The following is a 24,198-nucleotide window of genomic DNA, read 5'->3' as shown; positions in this document are numbered from 1 at the left end:
AGCAAATATTCTGCTCAATACCACAAATTTGCTTGTCAGTTGTTTGACCTTAACCAGTTCAGCATGTCCCTTAGTGGCTGACAATATGTGCATCTCTGATCATGAGCAGAAGTAGCAGGGGAGCATCATAGCCATGTGTTGAGAGGAATTCTTTGGGGTTTGAATAATTCACCTCTTGAAACATGGGTGCTTCGTTCATCATCTTTAAACAACCCTTATTCAGGGACCTTTTGAGAGGGGATGGGCTACTCAACCTGAAAAAAATTCTAACTGTGCTTCCACCTGCAAGGTCATGCACTATTTATCTTGATATAAGATCACCATGTATTCCCCTTTGAGAGGGGAATACATTGAATAAAATCATAATTAACTGATCATCCTGTATTTTATTTTACCCAAAGCCATAAATTGACAAGTGGAGGCGCAATGGCCCAGTGGTTAGGGCAGTGGACTTGCAGTCGGAAGATCGCGGTTTCGATTCCCAGACCGGGCGTTGTCTGTGTTTATTGAGTGAAAACACCTAAAAGCTCCACGAGACTCCGGCAGGGGGTGGCGACCCCTATTGTACTCTTTCACCACAACTTTCTCTCACTCTCTCTTCCTGTTTTCTTGAGTAACGCTGCGATGGACTGGCGTCCCGTCCAGCTGGGGGGAACACATACGCCACAGAAACCGGGCCCATGAGCCTGACTAGGCTTGAAAAGGGCGACGTTTATAGTTTATAAACTGACAAGTAAATAGTGTGGAAAATACAATATGATACACACCAGTTTCGTTGGCATCTTTCCCTACAACCTTGTTAGCAAGTTGAGGTCCTGCTTCTGGTGAATAACTGCCATCTTCCCTGATTAATGATTTCTGAAAAGAAGAATTTTAAAATAGAAATAGAGTATCAGCAACCAGGTGTTGGATGTATGACGAACAACATTAATTTACACTACAATGAACAATGTTTATTTACAGTATAATGAACGACAATAATGTACAATGAACAATGTTAATTTATTGTACAATAAACAGCATTAATTTAAGGTACAATGAAAGTCGTTAATTTACAGTATAATGAACAGTTTATGGTAGAATGAACAATATTAATTTACTTTACATTGAATGGTGTTAACTTACAAAAAGGACAATAAATAATGTTAATTTTTAAAAAATGTAAATTTACAGTTCAATGATGTTTATTTATAATGAACAATATTAATTTTTAGTACAATGAACAATGTTAATTTATAAAATAACATAAGCAAATATAACAACATTTTTTATTGTTTCTTTTTTCTTTAGATTTCATAACTGTTCCCGCTCTGTAAAATTATTTTATAGAGGAAATTACATTTTATGTGGTATTTATTTTACCCTAGGTCAGTCTTTACCCCAGAAGATTTACATTTAAAAGTCTTCCAGTCAGGAAAGGAAAGAGAAGTGGGTCAGGGAGGAGGGGACGTTAAGGGATAGCAGTAGGGATACAATGAGAAGTGTAAGGGGATGGGGATAAGTGGTATCATTTACAGCATCTAAGTGAATAGTACTACAGTAAAGTGATGGAGGAATGGGTGTTAAAAGATGAGTTGTGGCAGGAGGTTTGACAGGGCTTTATTTTTGCTGAGTTGGATGGGTCTTCTCAAACACAGCATATCGCCATTCATCTTAGTCCCCCATCATCTCCTCTACGAGGCTCAACATTCTGAGGTCAGTCTTCCCTACATCTCATAACTTCCTGGGTTTCCCTCTTCCACAGACTCCTTCAATATTTAGAAATCGACTCTTCTTTATGCAGCTGTCCCCTATCCATCTGCATCGCATGACCATACCAACGCAGCCTCCTCTCTTGCATTTCACACTTGATGCCTCTTATGCCCAGTTTTTCTCTCAACACATTTGCATTTTGTCATACATACACACTGACACTGCTAGCTTCTTATCTTTCTGACATCATCATCATCATTGTTTAATGTCTTTTTTCCATGCTGCATGGGCTGGACGGTTCAACTGGGGTCTGGGAAGCCAGGAGGCTGCACCAGGTTCCAGTCAGATCTGGCAGTGTTTCTACAGCTGGATGCCCTTCCTAACGCCAACCACTCCGTGAGTGTAATGGGTGCTTTTTACGTGCCATTGGCATGTTTGCCAGGGGAGGCTGGCAACGGCCACGATCAGTTGGTGCTTTTTACATGCCACCGGCATGTTTGCCAGGGGAGGCTGGCAACGGCCACGATCGGTTGGTGCTTTTTACGTGCCACCGGCATGGGTGCCAGGGGAGGCTGGCAATGGCCACGATCGGTTGGTGCTTTTTACGTGCCACCGGCACAGTCACATATCCTCTGCATCCACAGCTCAAGTCTCACAACCATGTAGCACTGCCATTTATACTCAAGCATCATACAAGCTGCCTGTCACTCTGAGTGAGAGGCCTTTTGTTACTAACAGAGGTAATAGGTCTCGAACTTTCTCCAGCCTGTTCTTATTCAGGTGACTATACTTTCAGCACATCACCCCTAACATTTTACCCCAACCATTTAGATTTCCTAGGTAACAGGAACTATCTTCCAGTGGTTCCACTGCTTATTTCATTGTGTCCACAGTTTAAACTGAGTGCACCCTATACAATTTCTACCAACACCCTTTCTACATATAAAACAGGGCCAATTACCTAAAGGGATTAACATTCTGTCTGTTTTTTTGCTGCTACTTAGAACTTTGGTCTTTGCTAAGTTGTCTTTAAGATCCCTTTGATTCCAGGTTTTGCTTCCACACCTAGAGTTTCATTCCCTGTATGTAGACTATGTGTGACAGGGTGACCATATGTAACAGTGTGATGGGTTAACCATGTGTGACTGTATGTGACAAGGTGACCATGTGTGACTGTGTGACAGAATGAAGTGCAACTGTGTGTAACAGGGCGACCATGCATGGCTTGTGTGACAGGGTAACCATGTGTGACAGTGAGCAGGTTTGCCTGTGTTATAGAGTGACCATGTGTGATCATGTGCAATTGCGTGTTATGTTTGCAAGACAGTGACCATATGTGGTCAGTCAGTTGATAAATTTTCCATCAGTACTTACAACAGATAGTCCATGGTCAATAGCAATATGGAAGTCATCATGTCCATGGGCTGGGGCTGTATGGACGAGGCCGGTTCCCTTTGTTGATGTCACATGACTGGCTGAGTATACCGGTAGTTCTTCGTTGTTGAGTGGGTGGCAGTATGTCATCGACGACAGCTCTGAACCTGGTTTTGAACAACAACAGCATTAATAACAACAATAGTGGTGGTAATGGGGTGGGGGTGAGGGGGGGTGACGGTAGTGGTGGTAGTAGTCATGGTAGTAGTAGTAGTAGTAGTAGTAGTAGTAGTAGTAGTAGTGGCAGCAGCAGCAGTATTAGTATTAGTAGCAGTTGTAGTCAAATACAGTCACCCTCTCACAGACGGAAACTGAAAGAAGCTTGTCGTATATATGTATATATATATGTATGCGCGTGTGTGTTTGTGTTTGTCCCCCTAGCATTGCTTGACAACCAATGCTGGTGTGTTTGTCCCCGTAACTTAGCGGTTCGGCAAAAGAGAACCGATAGAATAAGTACTGGGCTTACAAAAGAATAAGTCCCGGGGTCGAGTTGCTCGATTAAAGGCGGTGCTCCAGCATGGCCGCAGTCAAATGACTGAAACAAGTAAAAGAGAGAAAAGAAAGAGATACAACTTTGCCTTTGAGCTTTCCAAAGATTCAAAGATTCATAATATGAAGAAACACTTCTCTTTGGGTGGTTTCTTTTTTTTTTTTTTTCATCTCAGTTGATTGAAACTGAAGAATCATTTAACTTGCTTTTTTGAAGTTCGTATACAGCGGCATCTGGCCATGCGCATTATTTACTTAGTAAGCGGAGAAATGCTTGGGACATATAACATGGTCGTTTGCTGCTCAAACTCACATAATAGCACTTTAACATTTGTGATCTTCAGCCCTACCAAACACACACAGTCATCATTGTTTAACATTTGCCTTTCCTACTTCAGATAGAATTAGTTGAAGCAGATTTCCTACAGCCGAACGCTCCTCCTGTTGTCAACCCTCATCTGCTTTCCAGTAAGATAGCATTTTGTCATGCAAGACTGGAACTGAACAACAGTGCTTGAAGGACAATGAAGCTCACTGAAAATCATCACACTATGTTTAAGATATTGAAAGCGGCGAGCTGGTAGAAACGTTAGCACGCCGGGCAAAATGCTTAGTGGTATTTTGTCTGCCGTTACGGTCTGAGTTCAAATTCTGCCGAGGTCGACTTTGCCTTTCATCCTTTCGGGGTCGATTAAATAAGTACCAGTTACGCACTGGGGTCGATATAATCGACTTAATCTGTTTGTGGTGTCGTTGTTTGTCCTCTCTGTGTTTAGCCCCTTGTGGGTAGTAAAGAAATAGGTATTGGAACACACACACACACATGCACATACATATACGCATCATCATCTTCATTGAACATTGAAACTAAAGGAAGCCTGTTGTGTGTGTGTATGTGTGTGTGTGTGTGTTACTGTCTCCTTGGTGAGTGTCAACATTTGTGTGTCAGTGCATGAGTGTACATGTGCGAGTGCTTGTGTGTGTCAGTGTGTATGCATCAGTGTATGTGTGTGTGAATGTCGTGTATGTATGCCTGTGTGTGTGTGTGTGTAAATGTCGTGTATGTATGCCTGTGTGTGTGTGTGAATGTCGTGTATGTATGCCTCTGTGTGCGTGTGTGGGGGGTGTATGCAACAAGACGACGTGCAAGAGACTGAGAGAGAGAGAGAAACTCACCTTCAAACGTCAGTGTTACCTCAGCAGGAGATGCCAATATGTCTTTAAGAGTTGGGACAAATTCCTCGCAACATATGTACATGGTGTCTGCAGTTTCCACACAGCAGTACCTGACAAAAAATGAAAAACAGTTACAGCTTAGTAGTAGTAGTAGTAGCATTGATGATTAATTCAAATATGCACTCATTCTCTTACACTAGTAGCTAACTCTGGATAATCCAACCCCGTGTATATGTATGTGTATGTGTGTGTGTGTGTGTGTGTGTGTGTGTCAGTGCATGAGTGTATGTATGTGTGTAGGAGTAGTGTGTATATGGTGAAAGTGTGTATGTTTAAGTCTCTGGCACCTATAAACCACAAGCCGTTGGTATCAACATATATCTTTCTGATCCATGCAAGCATGGTAGTGTGGACATTAAATGATGAATAAGAGGTCTGAGAACTGATCCTTGGTGGAGCCCTATATATATATATATATATATATATATATATATAATATATATATATGTATGTGCCCTGAGAGAAAAGCTGGTCTTAAGAAGCATCAGATGTGGTGTGCAAGAGAGACGATTGCACTGGTATGGTGGTGTGTCGCGAATGGATAAGGACAGCTGTGTGAAAAAGTGTCACACCCTAGCAGTTGAGGGAACCTGTGGAAGAGGTAGACCAAGGAAGACCTGGGATGAGGTGGTGAAGTATGACCTTTGAACATTGGGCCTCACCGAGACAATGACTAGTGACCGAGACCTTTGGAGATATGCTGTGCTTGAGAAGACCCGGCAAACCAAGTGAGACCATAACCCGTGGCCTATGCCAGTGGTGTATAACCAGCCCAATTATGAGTATCCTTCATTCATTGGACAATAAACTTTGCTTGTGAAGACTTGTCAAGGCAAGTGAAATCAAAATCGCTGACATGGCAGATGACAGTACCATTTGATTGGCACCCGAGCCAGTGGAATGTTAAAAGCGCCATCCGAGCATGATCATTGCTAGGGCTGTTGACTGGCTCCCATGCTGGTGGCACGCAAAAAGCACCATTTGAGCGTGATCATTGCCAGCGTCACCTTACTGGCAGCTGTGCAGGTAGCATGTAAAAAACACCATTCGAGTGTGTTCGTTGCCAGTACCGCCTGACTGGCCCTCATGCCGGTGGCACATAAAAGCACCCACTACACTCTCAGAGTGGTTGGCATCAGGAAGGGCATCCAGCTGTAGAAACTTTGCCAGATCAGATTGGAGCCATCTGGCTCACCAGTCCTCAGTTAAACCGTCCAACCCATCCCAGCATGGAAAGCAGATGCTAAACAACGATGATGATGATGATGATGATATATATATAAGATACAAGGAGTTTTTTTTCGACAGGGTGACTCAAACTAATAGACATGTGCTCTGAGTGCTCAAATTGGTATGTGACTAAAATTCCAGTTTGAACTGCAGTTGACGATGTGATAAAAACTCTGGTGATAACTTACTTAATGTCAGCGCCAAAACAAATAGCTTGGTTGGCTGGAATCGTCCATGGTGTGGTGGTCCAAACAAGTAATTTAACAGGTTTTTTCAGTATTTTGCCTTAAAAACAGAAATATATAAACATGAAAAGCTATCACCTGTTTAATAATCCTTTATACTGAAAGCACAAGGCCTCAAATTTATGGGAAGGGATTAAGTCGATTACATTGACCCCAGTGTGTAACTGGTACTGATTCAATCGACCCTGAAAGGATGAAAATCAAAGGTGACCTCAGCAGAATTTGAACTCAGAATGTAAAGAGGGATGAAATACCACTAAGCATTTTGCCTGGTGTGCTAACAATTCTGACAGCTTACCACCCTAATTGAACCTCTTTAATAATGATATGTATATTTATGAACAATTTATAATAATAATAAAATGCTTTAGTGCAGTGCCAGGCAGAGGCTCTCATGGCTTCTGATCTTAACTGGTTGGAAGTGTTATCATGTACATTGTTTTGTCTTCGTATAAAAGATGGGCTACAGCAAATATTCTGCTCAATACCACAGATTTGCTTGTCAGTTGTTTGACCATAACCAGTTGAGCATGTCCCTTGGTGACTGACGATATGTGCATCTCTGATCACGAGCAGAAGTAGCGGAGGAGCATTATAGCCATGTATTGAGAGGAATTGAGGTTTGAATAATTCACCTCTGGAAATATGGATGTTTTGTTCAACATCCTTAAACAAACTTTATTCAGGGATCGTTTGAATGGGATGAGTTACTCAACCTGATGAAAGCTCTAACTGGGCCCCACCTGCAAGGTCATGCACTGTTTATCTTGATATGAAATCACCATGTCACACACATATAGTTTTGATGTATATGCCAGGTGTACCCTTATCAGACTGGTAGTCATGATGGGTATATTGGGCTTTGTATATTTTACCCCCGTGTCACTTTGATGGCATGCGTTGTTCTCTCACTCAATAACAATAAAAATAATAATAGTTTTTCTCTCTTCTACAGACACAAGGTCTGAAATTTGCAGGGAGGAGGCTAGTCGATTACACTGACCTCAGTGTTTGAGTGGCACATATTTTATCGACCCCGAAAAGGATGACAGTCAGGGAAGGAGGACATTATACGATGATGATGATGATTACATATAGATATATCTATCTATCTATATCTATCTATCTATCTATCTATCTATATATATATATATATATATATATAAATTCATAAATGTTATTTCTTGGTGGAAACAACTTTGGTGGCTATACCAGAAAAAGGAGCTATTTTTAGCACTAGAGTTAACCACTTAGCGGTAACTCTCTTATATTTAAGTATATATATATATACATATTTATAAAATAAATAAATGAACCCTTTTGAAGCCTGGCCAGGCTCATGGGCCCGGTTTCCCAGTTTCAATGGCGTATGTGTTCTCCAGCTTGACGGGATTCCAGTCCATCGCAACGTTACTCATTTTTGCCAGCTGAGTGGACTGGAGCAACGTGAAATGAAGTGTTTTGCTCAAGAACACAACGCGTCGCCCGGTCCAGGAATCAAAACCACAATCTTACGATCATGATGCTGATACCCTAACCACTAAGCCATGCGCCTCCACGTGTGTGTGTGTATATATATATATATATATATACACACATACACATGTAAACATATACACACATATATATATGTATGTATGTATAATATAATATCAAAATCTAATTTCAAAGTAGACAACATTTTTAGTGGAAGCAATGGCAACAAGAAGTAGAAGATGAAGAAGAACAACAACAACAAGATGAAGACGACATTAATGAAATTCCATACCTTCACTCAGTTGTACTAAACTCTCTGGAATCGTTCGAGCATCAAATGTCAGCCACAGTGACTGGCTGACATGTTTGGCGTTATAAATAAGCTCAGACTCAGCAAGTGCTGTCCTGGGAAGTGAAACAGAAAGATAAGAGATTCCAGCGATCAAACGATTTGGCTCATTTGTTTCTGTGCTTGTGTGTATGTATGCATTTATTTATCTGTGTGTGTGTGTGGATGGGCGGGTATGTATTTATATGCGTATGTGTGTGCATTTGTGGGTGCTGCTTTGGCATGTGATCTACAAGGGAGATTACTTTAAGTTGCTTTTCAATTTCTAAAAACTCATAAGATGTTGGTAAAGATTTTTACAATGTGATTAGCGACGAGATGAAGGCAGTTGCATTTTTACAAGAAACCAGCACTAAATTCACATTATTTCTTAAGAAAAAGAAAATTGCCGTTTGGCATGTGATCTACAATTTAAAGGGAGATGGATAAGTCAGACTTGAACTCCAGATCCCAATGTTTTCTTAAATGCCACCTTGTAGCACTGTTCAATGACTGTATTGAAGCTTCAAAATAATAGACTGTTCTCAGTGATCACTGTTGTTTGCTGATCAACATTATTAAACCATAGGTTACCTGTTACGTCACTTAGGGAAATAAAAGACCTCATGTTGGGCTTCATTACTTTTCGAGTTAACTCCGTAACAACACACAAATTGACAAGGTAAGGTTAAGTAGAATGGCTCCAGCCCAGAGCAAATGATCTGAGGGTCAGCCTGTGTAATCAATATGAACCAGTGGTTCTCAACCAGGGGTCCATGTGACCCCCTTGGGGTTCCATATAAGGTTTCGTTGTTAAAATTTATGTGCAATAAATTGATTATATTTGTACATTACACAAACTATGTTAACAATTTTTTAATACAATTCCTAATTACCATTATCATTGTCATCATCATTTAGCGTGTTGTCCAGACTGGCATGGGTTGGATGGTTTGACTGGGCTGGCACACTGGAAGGCTGCACCAGACTCCAGTCCGATTTGGCATAGTTTTCTATGGCTGGATGCCCTTCCTAACGCTAACCACTCCAAGTGTGTAATGGGTGTTTATACATGCCACCGGCACAGGTGCCATTTGCATGACACCTGAGTGTGTTTATGTGCCATCACCATAGGTGCCAATTGCTCAACACCGGTATCTGCCAAGACTGTGATTTTGCTCGGCTTGACAGTTCTTCTTTTCAAGCATGACATAATGCCAAAGGTCTTGGCCATTGCCTCCATGAGGCCCAACACTCGAAAAGAACTCAGCCACTTTGCATGTTTAATTAAAAAATTCAATATGATTTTTTAAACATCAAATGCCTAGGGGATCCACCTGAGTAAAAGAGGGACCAAAAGGGTCCACAGGTAAAAGAACGAAAACCACTGATATAAAAGACCAATGTTTAACTTTAATCTACAAATAATACAAACAAAAAAGAATCAGAGAAATATATTCTTGCTACACACACATGGCAAAGCATTGGTCTGTACATAGCTTTGACAGTGAAGAAACATTGAAAGCTGGGCGATGGGTGGTGGTGGTGGTACTTAGGGTGCTCTAGCATGGCCACTGCTGGAACCAGTAAAAGAAAATGAAATATAGTTAATAAAAAATATGATTACCTTGATGATGGAGACCAGTATACTGGCATAAAATCTTGGTAAATTAAACCCTGCAAGTAAAATTAGGATTAAAAAGGAAAAAAAAGAAATAGTTTTTATTTTTCTTCGGTTTTTTTATTATTATTTTTTTTTTTCACAAAGTCAGAGGTGAAAAAAATAAGCAAAGAATTTAAAAATGAAATGAATAAAATTAAAGTAGTTGACATCTTGAAATTTTTCTTTGTGATTGGACATTTCTTAAGCCCCTTAGAATTTTAATCTGCCATATTCAGCACTGGTATATTCTACCTAATTTTGATCAAACTGGCCAGATTCATCCTCTTGAACCTACCCTACAATGCCATTCTAAAAACAAATATATATATATATATATATATATATATATATATAATATATATATATATATATATATATACATATATATATATATATATATATAATTTATATATATTCTTTATTCTTTTACTTGTTTTAATCATTTGACTGCAGCCATCAAACAATTCAACCTCAGGACTTATTTTTAAGCCTAGTACTCATTCCGTTGATCTCTTTGGCAAACAGCTATGTTACAGGGATGTAAACAAACAAACACCAGTTGTCAAGTGATAAGGGGACAAACACACATACACACACAATAAGCTAAGATCCTTTCAGCATGTGTGTGTGTGTGTGTGTGTGTCCATTTGTGTCTGTCCATCTCCCCCACTGCCTGTCAACCAGTGTTGGTTTTTTTGTGCCCCCATAACTTAGCAGTTTTGCAAAAGAGACCAAAATAATAAGCACTTGAATTTTAAAATATAAATAAACAAGTACCGGGGTCGATTTGTTCAATCAAACCCTTCAAGGTAGTGCCCCAGCATGGCCGTTACCCAACAAATGAATAAAAAAGGAAAAGATAAATGATACGATGATCATTGATCACTTACCTTCTTATAGAGACTGTAGAAAACATTGAGCTGACAGCTGGAATATTTTGGGTCCATGGTCAAATAAGGTGTGTTCCAGTCCCCTAAAATACCCCACCTTTTGAATGTGGCCTTCTGTTGCTTGATGGCTCCTTTTGCAAAGTTTCGAGCTGCAAGAACACACCAGGAAATATAATACATCTTGAGACAACTTCACTCGTATCTTCACCCCTCTCTCTCTCTCTCTCTCTTTCTCTCCCTGAGGTGGTCATGTTTCTCTCCTACTGTCCCCAATACTACTCCCCACTCAGTAAAGGAGGGTCTTGTCTTGTCATGCAAATTACTTGGAGACACCACTGCTACTGGTGCCACATTAAAAAAAGCACCCAGTACCCTCTGTAAAGTGACTGACATTATGAAGGGCATCCAGTAGTAGAAACCATGCCAAAACAGACGTTAGAATTTGGAGCAGTCTTCTGACTTGGTGGACCCTGCCAAACTGCCCAACCCATTCCAGCATGGAAAACAGACATTAAATGGTGATGAAACAACATGGGAGATTTTATATGGTTGCTTAATTTGTTAGAAATAGCATAGGTGGCGAGCTGGCAGAAACATTAGCATGCCGGGCGAAATGCTTAGCGGTATTTCGTCTGCCGCTACGTTCTGAGTTCAAATTCCACCGAGGTCAACTTTGCCTTTTATCCTTTCGGGGTTAATAAATTAAGTACCAGTTACGCACTGGGGTCAAAATAATCAACTTAATCCTTTTGTCTCTCCTTGTTTGTACCCTCTGTGTGTAGCCCCTTGTGGGCAGAAAAGAAATAAGAAATAGCAATCCCCCACTCAAAATATGCTGTTGTGCTTTGTTGGATAAAGTAGTCCTAGATATGCATTAAATGGCAGGATGGGCCTGGCTAGAATGCCTTTGAGTTTAAGTGTGTGTGAGTTCTGTGGTGTGATTGTGCATAACACACAGTTATGTGTATGTGTGCAAATGTGTGTATGTATGTTTGTGTGAATGACTAAATACAACAATGTGTGTGTGTGTGAATGACTACATGACTACATGCATCTATATGTGTATATAAGTGAATGTGAGTGTGTGTGTGTGTGTGAAAGTGAGTGGGCATGTATATGTGTATGTGAATGTGCACACAAATGACTATGCAGGTGCATATTTTTTTATTTTATTTTATCTAGTTTTAGCTCACGAGCTGTGGCCATGCTGGAGCACTGCCATATGAGTGTGTGGATTGAGTGAATGTTTACCTGTTGATTGCAAGTTACACAACAACGACAACACACTCTACAGAAAAAAAAACCCAAAAGACCGTACCTCGATTTCTAATGGTCAATGGACGAAGATCATTCACTGCATTGTCTTTCTGTTTGATGGCCTTCAGTTCAATGGGCAATCCATGGCAGTCCCAACCTGGGCAATATCCAATTCTGTACCCTTCTAGCAGTTTGTGGCGGTTCACAATATCTTTTAAAATCTGTTCAATAAATAAAAACCACAGGCAAAACCAACATCATTTTTAACATTCACTTTTCCATTCTGCAATGGGTTGGACAGAATTTGTTGAGGCAAATTTCCTACAGCTGGATGCCCTTCCTGTCACCAACCCTCACTCGTTTCCGACTCAGGTAATATTTCTCCATGACCAGACATCTTTCCACACAAGACTGGAAACAAATGACACCACTTGGATGACAGTGAGACTTGTTTACAACTACCATATGATGTCAAGGCAAAGAGATCAGACATGTTTCCACATAAGATTGGAAACAAATGACACCACTTGGATGACAGTGAGACTTGTTTACAACTACCATATGATGTCAAGGCAAAGAGATCAGACATGTTTCCACATAAGATTGGAAACAAATGACACCGCTTGGATGACAGTGAGACTTGTTTACAACTACCATGTGATGTCAAGGCAAAGAGATCAGACATGTTTCCACATAAGATTGGAAACAAATGACACCGCTTGGATGACAGTGAGACTTGTTTACAACTACCATGTGATGCCAAGGCAGAGATACCCTCTCTCACACACACACACACAAACATATACATATGCATACATGCTTGCATGAGTCAGATAGAATTTGTGGAGGTAGATTTTTTCCAGTCAGATGTCCTTCTTGTCACCAACCATCACCTGCTTCCAAGCAAGGTAATATTTCTGCATGACTAGACATGTTTTTCATGGAAGACTGAAAACACACAACACCACCTGAATGATAGTGAGACTCACTAAAAACCATCAAATGATGTCAAGACAAAGATATATACATACATGCACACGCACTCACATACATTTACATTACATATGTATGATGAGCTTCTTTCAGTTTCCAAGTCTGCCTATAAAGGCTTTGGTTGGCTCAAGACTATAGCAGAGGACACTTGTTCATGGTACCACACAGTGGAACAGAACCCAAGACTACATGGTTAGGAAGCAAGTTTCTTAACCACAGTCAACCACACATGTGCCTACACTGATATAGATAGGCAGACATAGACAGACAGACATAGATAGATAGATAGATAGATAGATAGATAGATAGATAGATAGATAGATAGATAGATAGATAGATAGATAGATGTGAAAGAGAAAGAATAGCTACTGATTTACTTACCTTATTGACAGCATGACCAACATGCAGTAACCCATTGGCATATGGAGGTCCATCATGTAAAACAAACTCTGGTCGTTGTTTCTGGTTTCTTTGCCATTCATAAAGTTTTGAAAAACCAGTTTTCTAGCAAAAATAAGGAAGAAAGTAATGTTGTATATATATATATATATATATAAAACTGTAGTTGTGTGAGTGTCTGTCCCCTTCAATTTAGATTCCTAACTCCTCCCTCATTTTGCGGTGCAATTTAACCAAATTCGGGTATCTTATAGTCGTGATTCATATCGAGCTCGTCTGGGTATTAGCGCGCGTCTATGATGAGTCTACGATTTTAAAAATAATTTAACATAATTTTTTATTCCATTTTAATGCATATTTTTTCGTGTGTCGATGGCGGCGGAGTTGGTGTCCATGGTCACACTTGCACCTGTTTGCTTCTCCCCCTTCTTCCCTCCCTCGTGAAGCTGTGGGGAAGGGAGTGTAAGGAAATCAACGTTGTAAAGCGTTGTCAAGGAGACCAGCGTTCTTTTAGAACAACGACTTCATGGCTTGAAGACACCAAAATTACCATCATTTTTTATTCCATTTTTAATGCATTTTTTTGCTATAACTCACTAAAAATGCTTATATAGTTATTTCCCTTACAAACCCGAGCAACGCCGGGCGATACTGCTAGTATATATATATATATATAAAGTTAATCCAAACATGAAAGCACAAAAAAAAACACAACACGAGGACGTGGAACAAATATAGTATTATTGGACGCTCAGGAAAGAAGGAAGGTTTAACGTTTTGAGCAGAGCTCTTCGTCAGAAACATAGGAGAAGGAAAGATCCAGAGAAGGGAAGACAGAGGGAAAAAATCGCCAATGGTACACACACGGTCACATTTTGAATGTATATATATACATTTTGAATATATATATATATATATATATATATATGAATGAGTGTTTGTCCTCCAGCAGACTAGCACTAAGTCATTCAGAGAGACTCCATTCTCTGGCCCACAGGAAACACACTGTCTCCTCTTGCTGCCTTTTCTACTGGTACTATAATGGCTTCTGCACTTTAGAGCTAGCTGGGTTCAGACCTCCTCCACTCAGGTATTTCTCTTCTCCATTCTCCTCTCATCACCTGTGTTGTATCTCCATCTCCCTAAGCACCACACTAACAACCCACTAAGCCCGGTCCTTACTCTCCAGATTGTTGACCCTCTGAAACACTTAGCCTGCTTGTGTCTTTTCTGTAGATGTTGAATTACAATGACATAAGAACCATCAAGGAGAGCAAATACGGATGGGCTGGCCACATTGTGCAACTGAAGGACAACAGATGGACAATCAGGGTGACAGAATCGACAATTACAGGTAAGTTCACTGCCATCAATTCACCATGAGAAAAGTTCACCGAAAGAAAAGTTTACCAAGAAAATATATCCATAGTATCTCACTAGCAATAGTTAAAAACTATTTTATTGAATAAAAAACAGTGAACTTACTGGACATGAGAATGGACAAGACCAAGAGACCAGCCAAAGACAGAGATGGCAAGATGACCTCACCCATTATCTGGGGCCTACATGGCTAAGGCTGGGCAGAAACAAACAGCAGTGAAAGGAGTCCAGGGAAGGGTTCCTCCTTCAGGATTAATGAAGCCCTTATTGAGATGAGATGAGTTGAGTTGAATTAGAAGGCTTCAAAAGGGACAAGGCATTAATCTCACCAGTCTGGGAGGGCCCGTGATTGCCATGAGAGTGACTCTTCCTCCAGACTCAAAAAGTACAAAGGAAAAAGAAAAGACACAGATAGAGACCAAGTTGTTAGAGTGGCTGTGGCCGTATAGGACTCAGATAGTGGGTGAGGTCATCTTGCTATCTTTGTCTTTGGTTGGTCTCTTGGTCTTGTCCATTGTGTCGAGGTGTCCATTCTCATGTCCAGTAAGGTCGCTATCATTAATTCACTGTTTTTTTTATTCAATAAAATAGTTTTTAACTATTACTTGCGCAATACTATTGAGATGAGTTGAGTTGAATTACAAGCTTCAAAAGGGACAAGGCATTAATCTCACCAGTCTGAGAGGGCCGGTGATTGCTATGAGAGTGACTCTTCTTCCAGACTCAAAAAGTATAAAGGAAAAAGAAAAGCCACAGATAGAGACCAGGTTGTTAGAGTGGTGGTGTCATTGTGATTATTGTTATTGTAACCCACTTTTTACTAATTTCAGAGATCTTGTGCTAACATGAGGGCAGCAGCTTGACAGAAACAGTGAAGCAAAGAGAACAGAAATGCCTGGCAGTGCTTAGGGCTGCCGAATTCAAGCCACAGAAAATCAACAGTTCTTTTCATCCCAATAACACTAATGATGTCACAACTAAACAGACAATTCGAGCCTGAGCAACTCTCCAGCTTGCCAGCTCCTGTCAAACCAACCAACTCATGCCAGCATGGAAAACGGACATTAAATGATGATGATGACGATGAACCAAAATGAAAACATGAACCTTTTACACCAAAAAAAAAAACGGGCGATCTTTTGGTACAAGTATCATAATTGCCAAGTCTGTCACTTTCCGTAAAGTTTTTTTTAAATATATATGTGGGGTTAGGGTTTCTTTTTTCTTCAGAAATGTATATAAACCCACGTAAGTTTATAATTGACAGTTATGGTACTTGTACCGAAAGATCGCCAAAAAACGTCTTTGACTATGATTCTGCTTAATCAGGAACCTTTTACACCAAAAAACGTCTTTGATTATAATTCTGCTCAATCAGAACTGGCCTGGGAGGTAAACAACTCCAACAGACACAAACTAATGAAGGAGCTTCAATGGGAAGGTCGCGGGTGGAAGGTCTGTGATCATAGGGATTCTGAATCGGAGTTCACCTGATGCTAAACAAAACAACAGCAATAAGCTAGGGTTGAATTAATGGACGGTAAGCTTTAATTAAGCAATATTCGGTTGCGACCCATTACGTTTTGAGTTCAATTCCTACCGAGGTCAACGCTGCCTTTCATCATTCCAGGCATTTTAGAAATCACAATTATTAGACAAAATACGTTCTGAGTTCAAATACGCCTTCTGGGGTCGATAAAATAAAATACTAGTAAAAAAGAAACTAATCAATTTAATTAACAAACCCTCCTCCCACTAAAATTTCAGTCCTTGTACCTACAGTAGAAAGGATTATTATTATTATTATTGTCATCATCATAAAGATCGAAGAAAATTGGTTGCTGAAAACAACCGAAGAATGATACGTCCTTTCACGTAAAGTTATTATACTACGTTCTTTTATGTTCAGAGTTCAAATCCTGCCGATGTCGATTATGATTTCATCCTTCTAAGGTCGATAAAATAAAGTATTTAGTCAAATAATAAGGTCGCTATAGGGGAGGGGGGGACGGGAAAATCACCATTACCATATTCTTGGCCTTTGTACCTAAGTCTGAAATCATCAACATTATTACAACGAACGTAAGTGATATGTGGTCCTTACTTCTTGAATAACCTTTTCTCTCTTAGCAGCGGCTCCGTCGCGAAGCGTTAAGGTCAGTTTGGTTTTGGGAAGGCTGAGTAATAAATCCTTTCTCTTTTTCTCACTACCCTCATTGTTGATCTCATTGCTGTCCTGTCCCTTTTTGCTGTACCCCCGTGAAGAGTGCAAGCTGGGGGTGCAACGCAAGTGCAGCGACTCGGCAAAACACAGGAGCCGCGTGCGAGAGATCGTAACCAACATGTTTTCATGCCAGACAACCAATCTTCAAACGGAGCTAGCAGTTTTTATACACACAACACACGGTATTCTAGTTTCGTATTTCTATATTGATCAGAGGAGCCCCTTTTATTTTCGCTGGAGATGCGAGGTACAGCTGATTAAATTAACTCCCCCATATTTGAACTAGTCTTTATTTCGTTGAGAGATGAAAGGTGATGCTGAGCGCGGCCGCATTTGAACTGGAAAGATGAAAGTAAGTACCTAACTAACTACCGTAATGTATTTATTTTATGAGTGTAATTGTATTTCTCGACATGTTTTCGTTCAGTCTTCATCGCTACCAGAAAATTCTTTCGATTTCGTCAGCCAAATGAATACAAAAATTAACCGGTTTTTATTCCAGGGTTCTTAATTACAATTAAATAACTTCCTAATGTAAATTGGTTTGTTTTTTTCTTTCGTATTTTACTTCTGTATTCATGAATACAACGAAAACCAGTCTTCGTTGATGCGACAGTATTTAACAACACATTGGTACAATTAACGCCAATCGTCAACGTTAATTTCCATGTTTTATCGACAAAATGAGGAGTGAGGGGCAAAACTCTACTCCAGTGAGACAGTGGACCTGAGAAAGTAAAAACTCGAAAAGTTATTTCACACATACTCTTACAGTCAGCTTTTAAATCGACTCCGATAACTAAATTATTGCTTTCTTGTCGGAAACTAATTTACAAGATAGGGGAGATAACTCTCAGTAGCACTGATAATTTTTCTATTTGCTCAATCGAACTATCTTCTTTAATTTTTATCTCATCTTCGAGACACGATGACAGTGCCTGTTCCCTCGCCACAAACATTATGGTCTTTTGCCTATATTGAAAACCAACTTTGTCTTTTAGCCTTTGCTTGTTTCGATCATTGGACTGCAGTCATTTTACTGCTTTTCCTGCACCTCTCTCCCTTTTATGCATCAGGTATTTGGTTGATATTTCCTGTTCCTGGATCGCAAACACATAGCCTTCAAAGCAGGAGGTAGTAATCTGGCTACTGGTCCATGATAGACTACTTTCACGATCAATGTTACTATCATTATGTATGTATGTATGTATGTGTGTGTGTGTGTGTGTGTATGTATGCATGCATGCATGTATGTAGTCCAACAAAAGCTAGCTGACCAAAACTTCGAAGTCACTGTCAACAACATTCTTGTTAAAGAATAGTAAATTTGTATTCTACAAAAAGTATTGAGTAATCCTTCAGATTAACATAAAATTGTTTTTATTATAACTCAACATAATGACAAAAAAAAACACACAAAAACGAACGTTTCTTTTATGTCGAGTTATAACATATCTATATGTGTGTATATATATGTATATATGTGTGTGTGTGTGTGAAAAAAATTAAAATAAAATAAATGCAAATATATGGGAAACTACCACCTGTGTCATCTCTTGTGAAAGGTAGGAGAGTCCAGTTTGCTGGACATTGTTGTAGAGCTGAAAAAGAGTTAATTTCTACTCTTCTCCTCTGGAAGCCATCTACTCGCAATACCAGAGGGCGCACACTCTCCTACCCTGATGTAATCTCCAGGGATACAGGCATCCAGCAACAGGACCTCTGTAATGCCATGATGGACCGTGAAGTCTGGCGTAGCATGGTAAATTCCATTGTCTCGACCACGGTCGAACAATGATGATGATGATGTGTGTGTGTGCATGGTGTTTAAAATTGATTAGAACTAATAATCAGATAGTTTTAATAAAAGTAGAAAACCAATGATCTTTCTCTCTCTCTCTCTCTCTCTATTGACCAGATTATCATTCACTCTTTGATTGCACTCTTCTCTTCTATTTCAGCCCATTGGGGCCAGGGTGGGTAGGTAACGCAATGTCATCTCATTGTCTTGGGGATCTTCCAAGTAGCTTTGTCTAGTCCCTTGGATAACTATACAGGTCCACCTGTTGTTAGTAAACCTTGTGATATGTCCTGCCCAGTGGAACTTGTGCTTTCATTATTCCATGATCATGTTCTTCAGTCCATTCCATTCCCAAACTTCCTCATCTCCAACAGACTCCCACAACGACTCCATCCTAGCATGGATCTTTCTACAGCCCTCTGTGTTGTAGCCAGTCATTGTTCCTCGTTTTTCATAGAAGCCCAGGCCTTACTTCTGTATTAGTCACATACATCTATTTGAAACCAAGTCGCAAGCACCTGTACAGGTCTATCAAACACCAAATTGTGACTTAATTCTCGTGTCACAACTCTGCCACCCAGACCCATCAAGTGATTTTCGTTTTCTCATATTTTAGTGCATGTGCCTTAACTCTAACCACATAACCTTTGAGTTTTGCACTGAAGGCATAGTCAAGAGCTATTCTTGCCACTAGCACATCAATCTCAATGCCTTTCCTAATTGCCTCTTTTAATCTACTCACTGTCTCACTAGTCTATTTTTCTTTACCATTACTTTTTTCTACTAAGGCTTAAAGATTCTCCTCTAATCGTTTTCCTCAGAACACTCCACCACAAGTTGTTGACGATTGCTTGTATCAAAAGTTTTAGTTAAATACTAATCCAGAGTCTGCAGGCTACATGCATTGAGAATGATCTATACTCAGTTCTATGTTTTGAGATCTATCTAAGTCAAACTAGCAGATCACAAATTTGTGATATGCGTAACCGACTAGTTTAAATTGTGGACAACTACACCAAACCTATCCAATGATCTTACGAAAATTCTTTGTACGTAGCTGCTTTACTCTTTTACTTGTTTCAGTCATTTGACTGTGGCCTTTAGTCAAGCAAATCGACCCCAGGACTTATTCTTTGTAAGCCTAGTACTTATTCTGTCAGTCTCTTTTGCCAAACTGCTAATTTACGGGGATGTAAACACACCAGCATCAGTTGTCAAGCAATGTTGGGGGGACAAATACAGACACAAACATATACACACACATACATATATATATATATATATATATATATATATATATACATATATACAACAGGTTTCTTTCAGTTTCTGTTTACCAAATCCACTCACAAGGCTTTGGTCGGCCCGAGGCTATAGTAGAAGATACTTGCCCAAAGTGCCATGCAGTGGGAATGAACCCAGAACCATGTGGTTCGTAAGCTAGCTACTTACCACACAGCTACTCCTACGTCTTACTTACCACACAGCCACTCCTATGTAGCTGCTTTGTGGAACATTAAAAAAAATCCAGTCATTACCAGTCAGACAGAAATGCTAGGTTGTTACACTCACTTCTCCCATATACTAACCAACTCTGTTTAAAATGCAGATGCTATTAAAGAGTCAGGCATACTCAACAAACTTTCCAGAGCCTAAGGAAACTCAGTCATTCTGCTCCAGTTGTGACATAGCCATTTATCAGAATAGATTAGTTTCCCTGCTGTTCGCACTCAACACAAACAACTTATCTTCTGTACCTTGAGTTCCAAACATTTCCAAAACACTGCCATTTCTGCCCAATCCTGACAGACTGTGAGATTAGCGAGCCTTATTGTCATCATAAAGTCGGGCACATGCATGCTTGCTTTGGAAAGTCTAATCTCGCTAATTGCTACCGAATTTATATCTCATAACATTAGGCTGCTGAGCAAATGACAGTGCTTCCAGGCCGATCTTTGTCAACATACATTTATACAACCAACTGTATGACCAGAAAAGAACAAGTAAAGAGGTTCCCTAGAAGTGCATGTGAACTAAGATTCTCTTTAGTTGAAGTGGTAGTCACAAAAGGATCTGAAATGTTTTTGTTAGGTCTTTTTGAAAAAGATCCAATGTCAGTGGCCATGTTTGCATTATTTTGTGTGAATTTGTATTCATAGTATGTCTCGAGGAGTTTTTAACTACAGTTCAGTGAAAGACGTCTCTTTGTAGAAATTTAATCTTTGATGACTTCCTCCTTCAAATCGCTGTTGCTCTTTCAATGAACAGTGAACTTGATAGCAATGAATCGGACCTGTGTGTTTGTCAGCTTGTTTAAGTGTTTCTGTTGTTGTTCCTGCAATTTTTTTTTAATGCTTTCTTCTGTAGTTGTAGTCATATATGTGAGTATTTGGTTTTGTTGTTATGATGGTGGTGAGTGCAGAATTCAGTAATGGAGGTGGGTTGGGCTTATGTGTTTTTCAGCTTGTTTACTTGTTTCTGTTGTTGTTCCTGCAGTTTCTTTAATGCTTTATTTTGTAGTCGTACATGTGAGTGTTGGTTATGTTGGTATGGCAGTGGTGGTGGTGGTGGAAGCAGAGTCAAGGCAGCGAGCTGGCGGAAATGTTAGCACGCCGGGCGAAATGCTCAGTGGTATTTCGTCTGCCGTTATGTTCTGAGTTCAAATTCCGCCGAGGTCGACTTTGCCTTTCATCCTTTCGGGGTCGATTAAATAAGTACCAGTTATGCACTGGGGTCGATGTAATCGACTTAATCCATTTGTCTGTCCTTGTTTGTCCCCTCAGTGTTTAGCCCCTTGTGGGTAATAAAGAAATAGGTATTTCGTCTGCCGTTATGTTCTGAGTTCAAATTCCGCCGAGGTCGACTTTGCCTTTCATCCTTTCAGGGTCGATTAAATAAGTACCAGTTACGCACTGGGGCCGATGTAATCGACTTAATCCATTTGTCTGTCCTTGTTTGTCCCCTCAGTGTTTAGCCCCTTGTGGGTAGTAAAGAAATAGGTGGGAGTGGAGTTCGATATAATGGGTTTTCTATATCTCCATTTTCACTTTCATTTATTTAGAGTTGGCTTCTTTTCTTTCTTTTCTTTCTTTCTGAAAAAGGGTTTTTTGCAACAATTCCATCTTGCTCTCATCGCAAAAATGTGGTTTCTTGAATAAAAGACAATCAGGAGAGAAAACAGGGGTGTCCAAGTGTATCTTAAAAGTTAAATGAAATGTTTCTGATCTCAGATCATTGAGGATTGACTTGAGGCTAAATAGAAACAGGAATACAATTAACAAGAACAATATGACCACCACTACCACCTCTACCAACAATACCTACCAGCATAACCAAAACCAGTACAATCAACACTAGCACCACTATTAACCCACCAACTTTTGAAGGACCAACTGGAGATAACAATAACAGTATCAGCGTGTCTACAATGACTGTAGCTACAGATGTTGTATGTCAATACAACAATGTGTGTGCGTTTGTGGGGGTGTGTGAGAAACTAGAGTATGATTACCTGGTAATATACTGTACAGGAATTACAGTATATTGCCAGGTTCATGGGTACTTTGCCCCTTGTATCTCTCACCTGATTCACAATAACTGCATGCTCTACTTTCCTTTTCCCATGACCACCTGTTGGAGGTGGGCATATGGCATAGTAGTTAAGAGCACAGGCTACTAACCCCAAGATTCCAAGTTCGATTCCAGGCAGTGATCTGAATAATAATAATAGTAGTAGTAGAGGTAGTGTTGGGTGTTTTAGTGATGGTGGGAGATGTTGTTGTTGTTGTTGTTGTTGTTGTTGGTGGTGGTGGTCATGTTGTTCTTCTTAATTGCATTGTTGTAGCTGATTAGCTTCATGTCGATCCTCATTGACCTGAGATCAAAAACATTTCATTCAACTTTTAAGATACACTCAGATACCCCCATATTATCTCATGCCATTGTCTTATTTCATTTTGAGCTGCTAATTTTGTTAATACTGTTGTTGTTGTTGGTGGTGGTTGTAGTGGTCATTAAGAAGCTGGTGAGGTGGTAATGGTGGTGATTGTTTTGGTTTGGTGGTGATGGTCATTGTGTTGGTGAAAGTGAAGGTTGAGTTACACAGGCAGGCAGGTAGACTGACAGATAGATAGATAGATTTATAGATAGACTGATTGATAGATAGATAGATAGATAGATAGATAGATAGATAGATAGATAGATTGATTGATTGATAGATAAATAGATTGATTGATTGATAGATAAATAGATAGATTGATTGATTGATTGATAGATAAATAGATAGATAGATATATAAACAGATAGATAGATAGATAGATAGATAGATAGAAGGCAGTCAGATAGACAGACAGAGAGACATAGAGATAGACAGACAGACAGACAGACAGACACTCATTGTGATTCAACAAAATATACACAAACCACTTTCACAATATGTGATCTTAGCTAAAAACGCCGAAAAGTGGACGTTTGGTTTCTAGGGAATTGAGGTTTTTGAAATTTATGTGAGTTTTCGAAAAACGCAAAGTTACTGGCCATTGTAGCTGGTGTGATGAGAAGCTTGCCTCCCGACCACATAGTTCCAAGTTCTGTCCCACTGCATGGCACCTTGGACAACTGTCTTCTGTTACAGCACTGCAGACCCACCAAAGCTTTATGAGTGGATTCAGTTGATGGAAACTGAAAGAAACCCGTGATATATATATATAGACATATACACACACATACACACATATATAAATATATACATGTGTGTGCGTGCATTTGTGTTTGCATTTGTTCTCCACCACTGCTTGACAACTGGTGTTGGTTTGTTTATGTCCCCTAACTTAACAACTTAAAGAAGCACCAGTCTTAAAAGAAATAGGTACTGGGTTCGATTTTCTCAACTAAATACATAACACGTCAGGATGGTTTCCCCAGCAGAGCTGCAGTCCAATGACCGAGACAAGTAAATGATAAAAGGATTCTTAGACTCAGAAGCAACTCCGGGTTATCAGTGTCATTCAAGCTCATTACAGATTTCGTCACTCAAGCTCATCACAGATTTCGTCATTCAGGCTCATCACAGATTTCGTCACTCGAGCTCATTACAGATTTTGTCATTCAGGCTCATTACAGATTTCGTAACTCGAGCTCATTACAGATTTCGTCATTCAGGCTCATTACAGATTTTGTCACTCAAGCTCATCACAGATTTCGTCACTCGAGCTCATTACAGATTTCGTCATTCAGGCTCATCACAGCTTTCGTCACTCGAGCTCATTACAGATTTCGTCATTCAGGCTCATCACAGATTTCGTCACTCAAGCTCATCACAGATTTCGTCATTCAGGCTCATCACAGATTTCGTCACTTGAGCTCATTACAGATTTCGTAACTCGAGCTCATTACAGATTTCGTCATTCAGGCTCATTACAGATTTTGTCATTCAAGCTCATCACAGATTTCGTCACTC

At 39.8% G+C, this 24,198-nt stretch overlaps 2 protein-coding genes across 3 annotated transcripts in view; one reads left to right on the top strand and one right to left on the bottom strand.

The window, feature by feature from the left end:
- Nucleotides 1–17,094, bottom strand: part of LOC115224308 (isoleucine--tRNA ligase, mitochondrial) — a 36,824-nt gene extending 19,730 nt beyond the window's left edge. Inside the window, exons 1-10 of the mRNA XM_029795152.2 lie at nt 16,820–17,094; nt 13,318–13,440; nt 12,005–12,164; nt 10,687–10,835; nt 9,761–9,810; nt 8,098–8,210; nt 6,273–6,369; nt 4,795–4,904; nt 3,067–3,233; nt 768–858 (exon numbers count right to left, since the gene is read on the bottom strand). Coding sequence (XP_029651012.1) covers nt 768–858; nt 3,067–3,233; nt 4,795–4,904; nt 6,273–6,369; nt 8,098–8,210; nt 9,761–9,810; nt 10,687–10,835; nt 12,005–12,164; nt 13,318–13,440; nt 16,820–17,059 — 1,300 coding nt within the window. The 5' untranslated portion in view covers nt 17,060–17,094. The remainder of the gene's footprint in view (nt 1–767; nt 859–3,066; nt 3,234–4,794; nt 4,905–6,272; nt 6,370–8,097; nt 8,211–9,760; nt 9,811–10,686; nt 10,836–12,004; nt 12,165–13,317; nt 13,441–16,819) is intronic.
- A 62-nt stretch (nt 17,095–17,156) lies between these two features.
- The window catches only part of LOC115224234 (glutathione hydrolase 1 proenzyme-like), a 165,201-nt gene continuing 158,159 nt past the window's right edge, over nt 17,157–24,198 (top strand). Inside the window, exon 1 of one of the 2 annotated variants that reach the window (XM_036513452.1) lies at nt 17,157–17,291. In XM_036513452.1, coding sequence (XP_036369345.1) covers nt 17,286–17,291 — 6 coding nt within the window. In that variant the 5' untranslated portion in view covers nt 17,157–17,285. The remainder of the gene's footprint in view (nt 17,292–24,198) is intronic. The other variant, XM_036513453.1, reaches the window with a different exon arrangement.

The sequence above is a fragment of the Octopus sinensis genome, linkage group LG25 (genome assembly GCF_006345805.1).
Source record: "Octopus sinensis linkage group LG25, ASM634580v1, whole genome shotgun sequence".
NCBI lineage: Eukaryota > Metazoa > Mollusca > Cephalopoda > Octopoda > Octopodidae > Octopus > Octopus sinensis.
The sequence above is the reverse complement of the archived record's forward strand: the minus strand, read 5'-3'. Positions and strand labels throughout refer to the sequence as shown.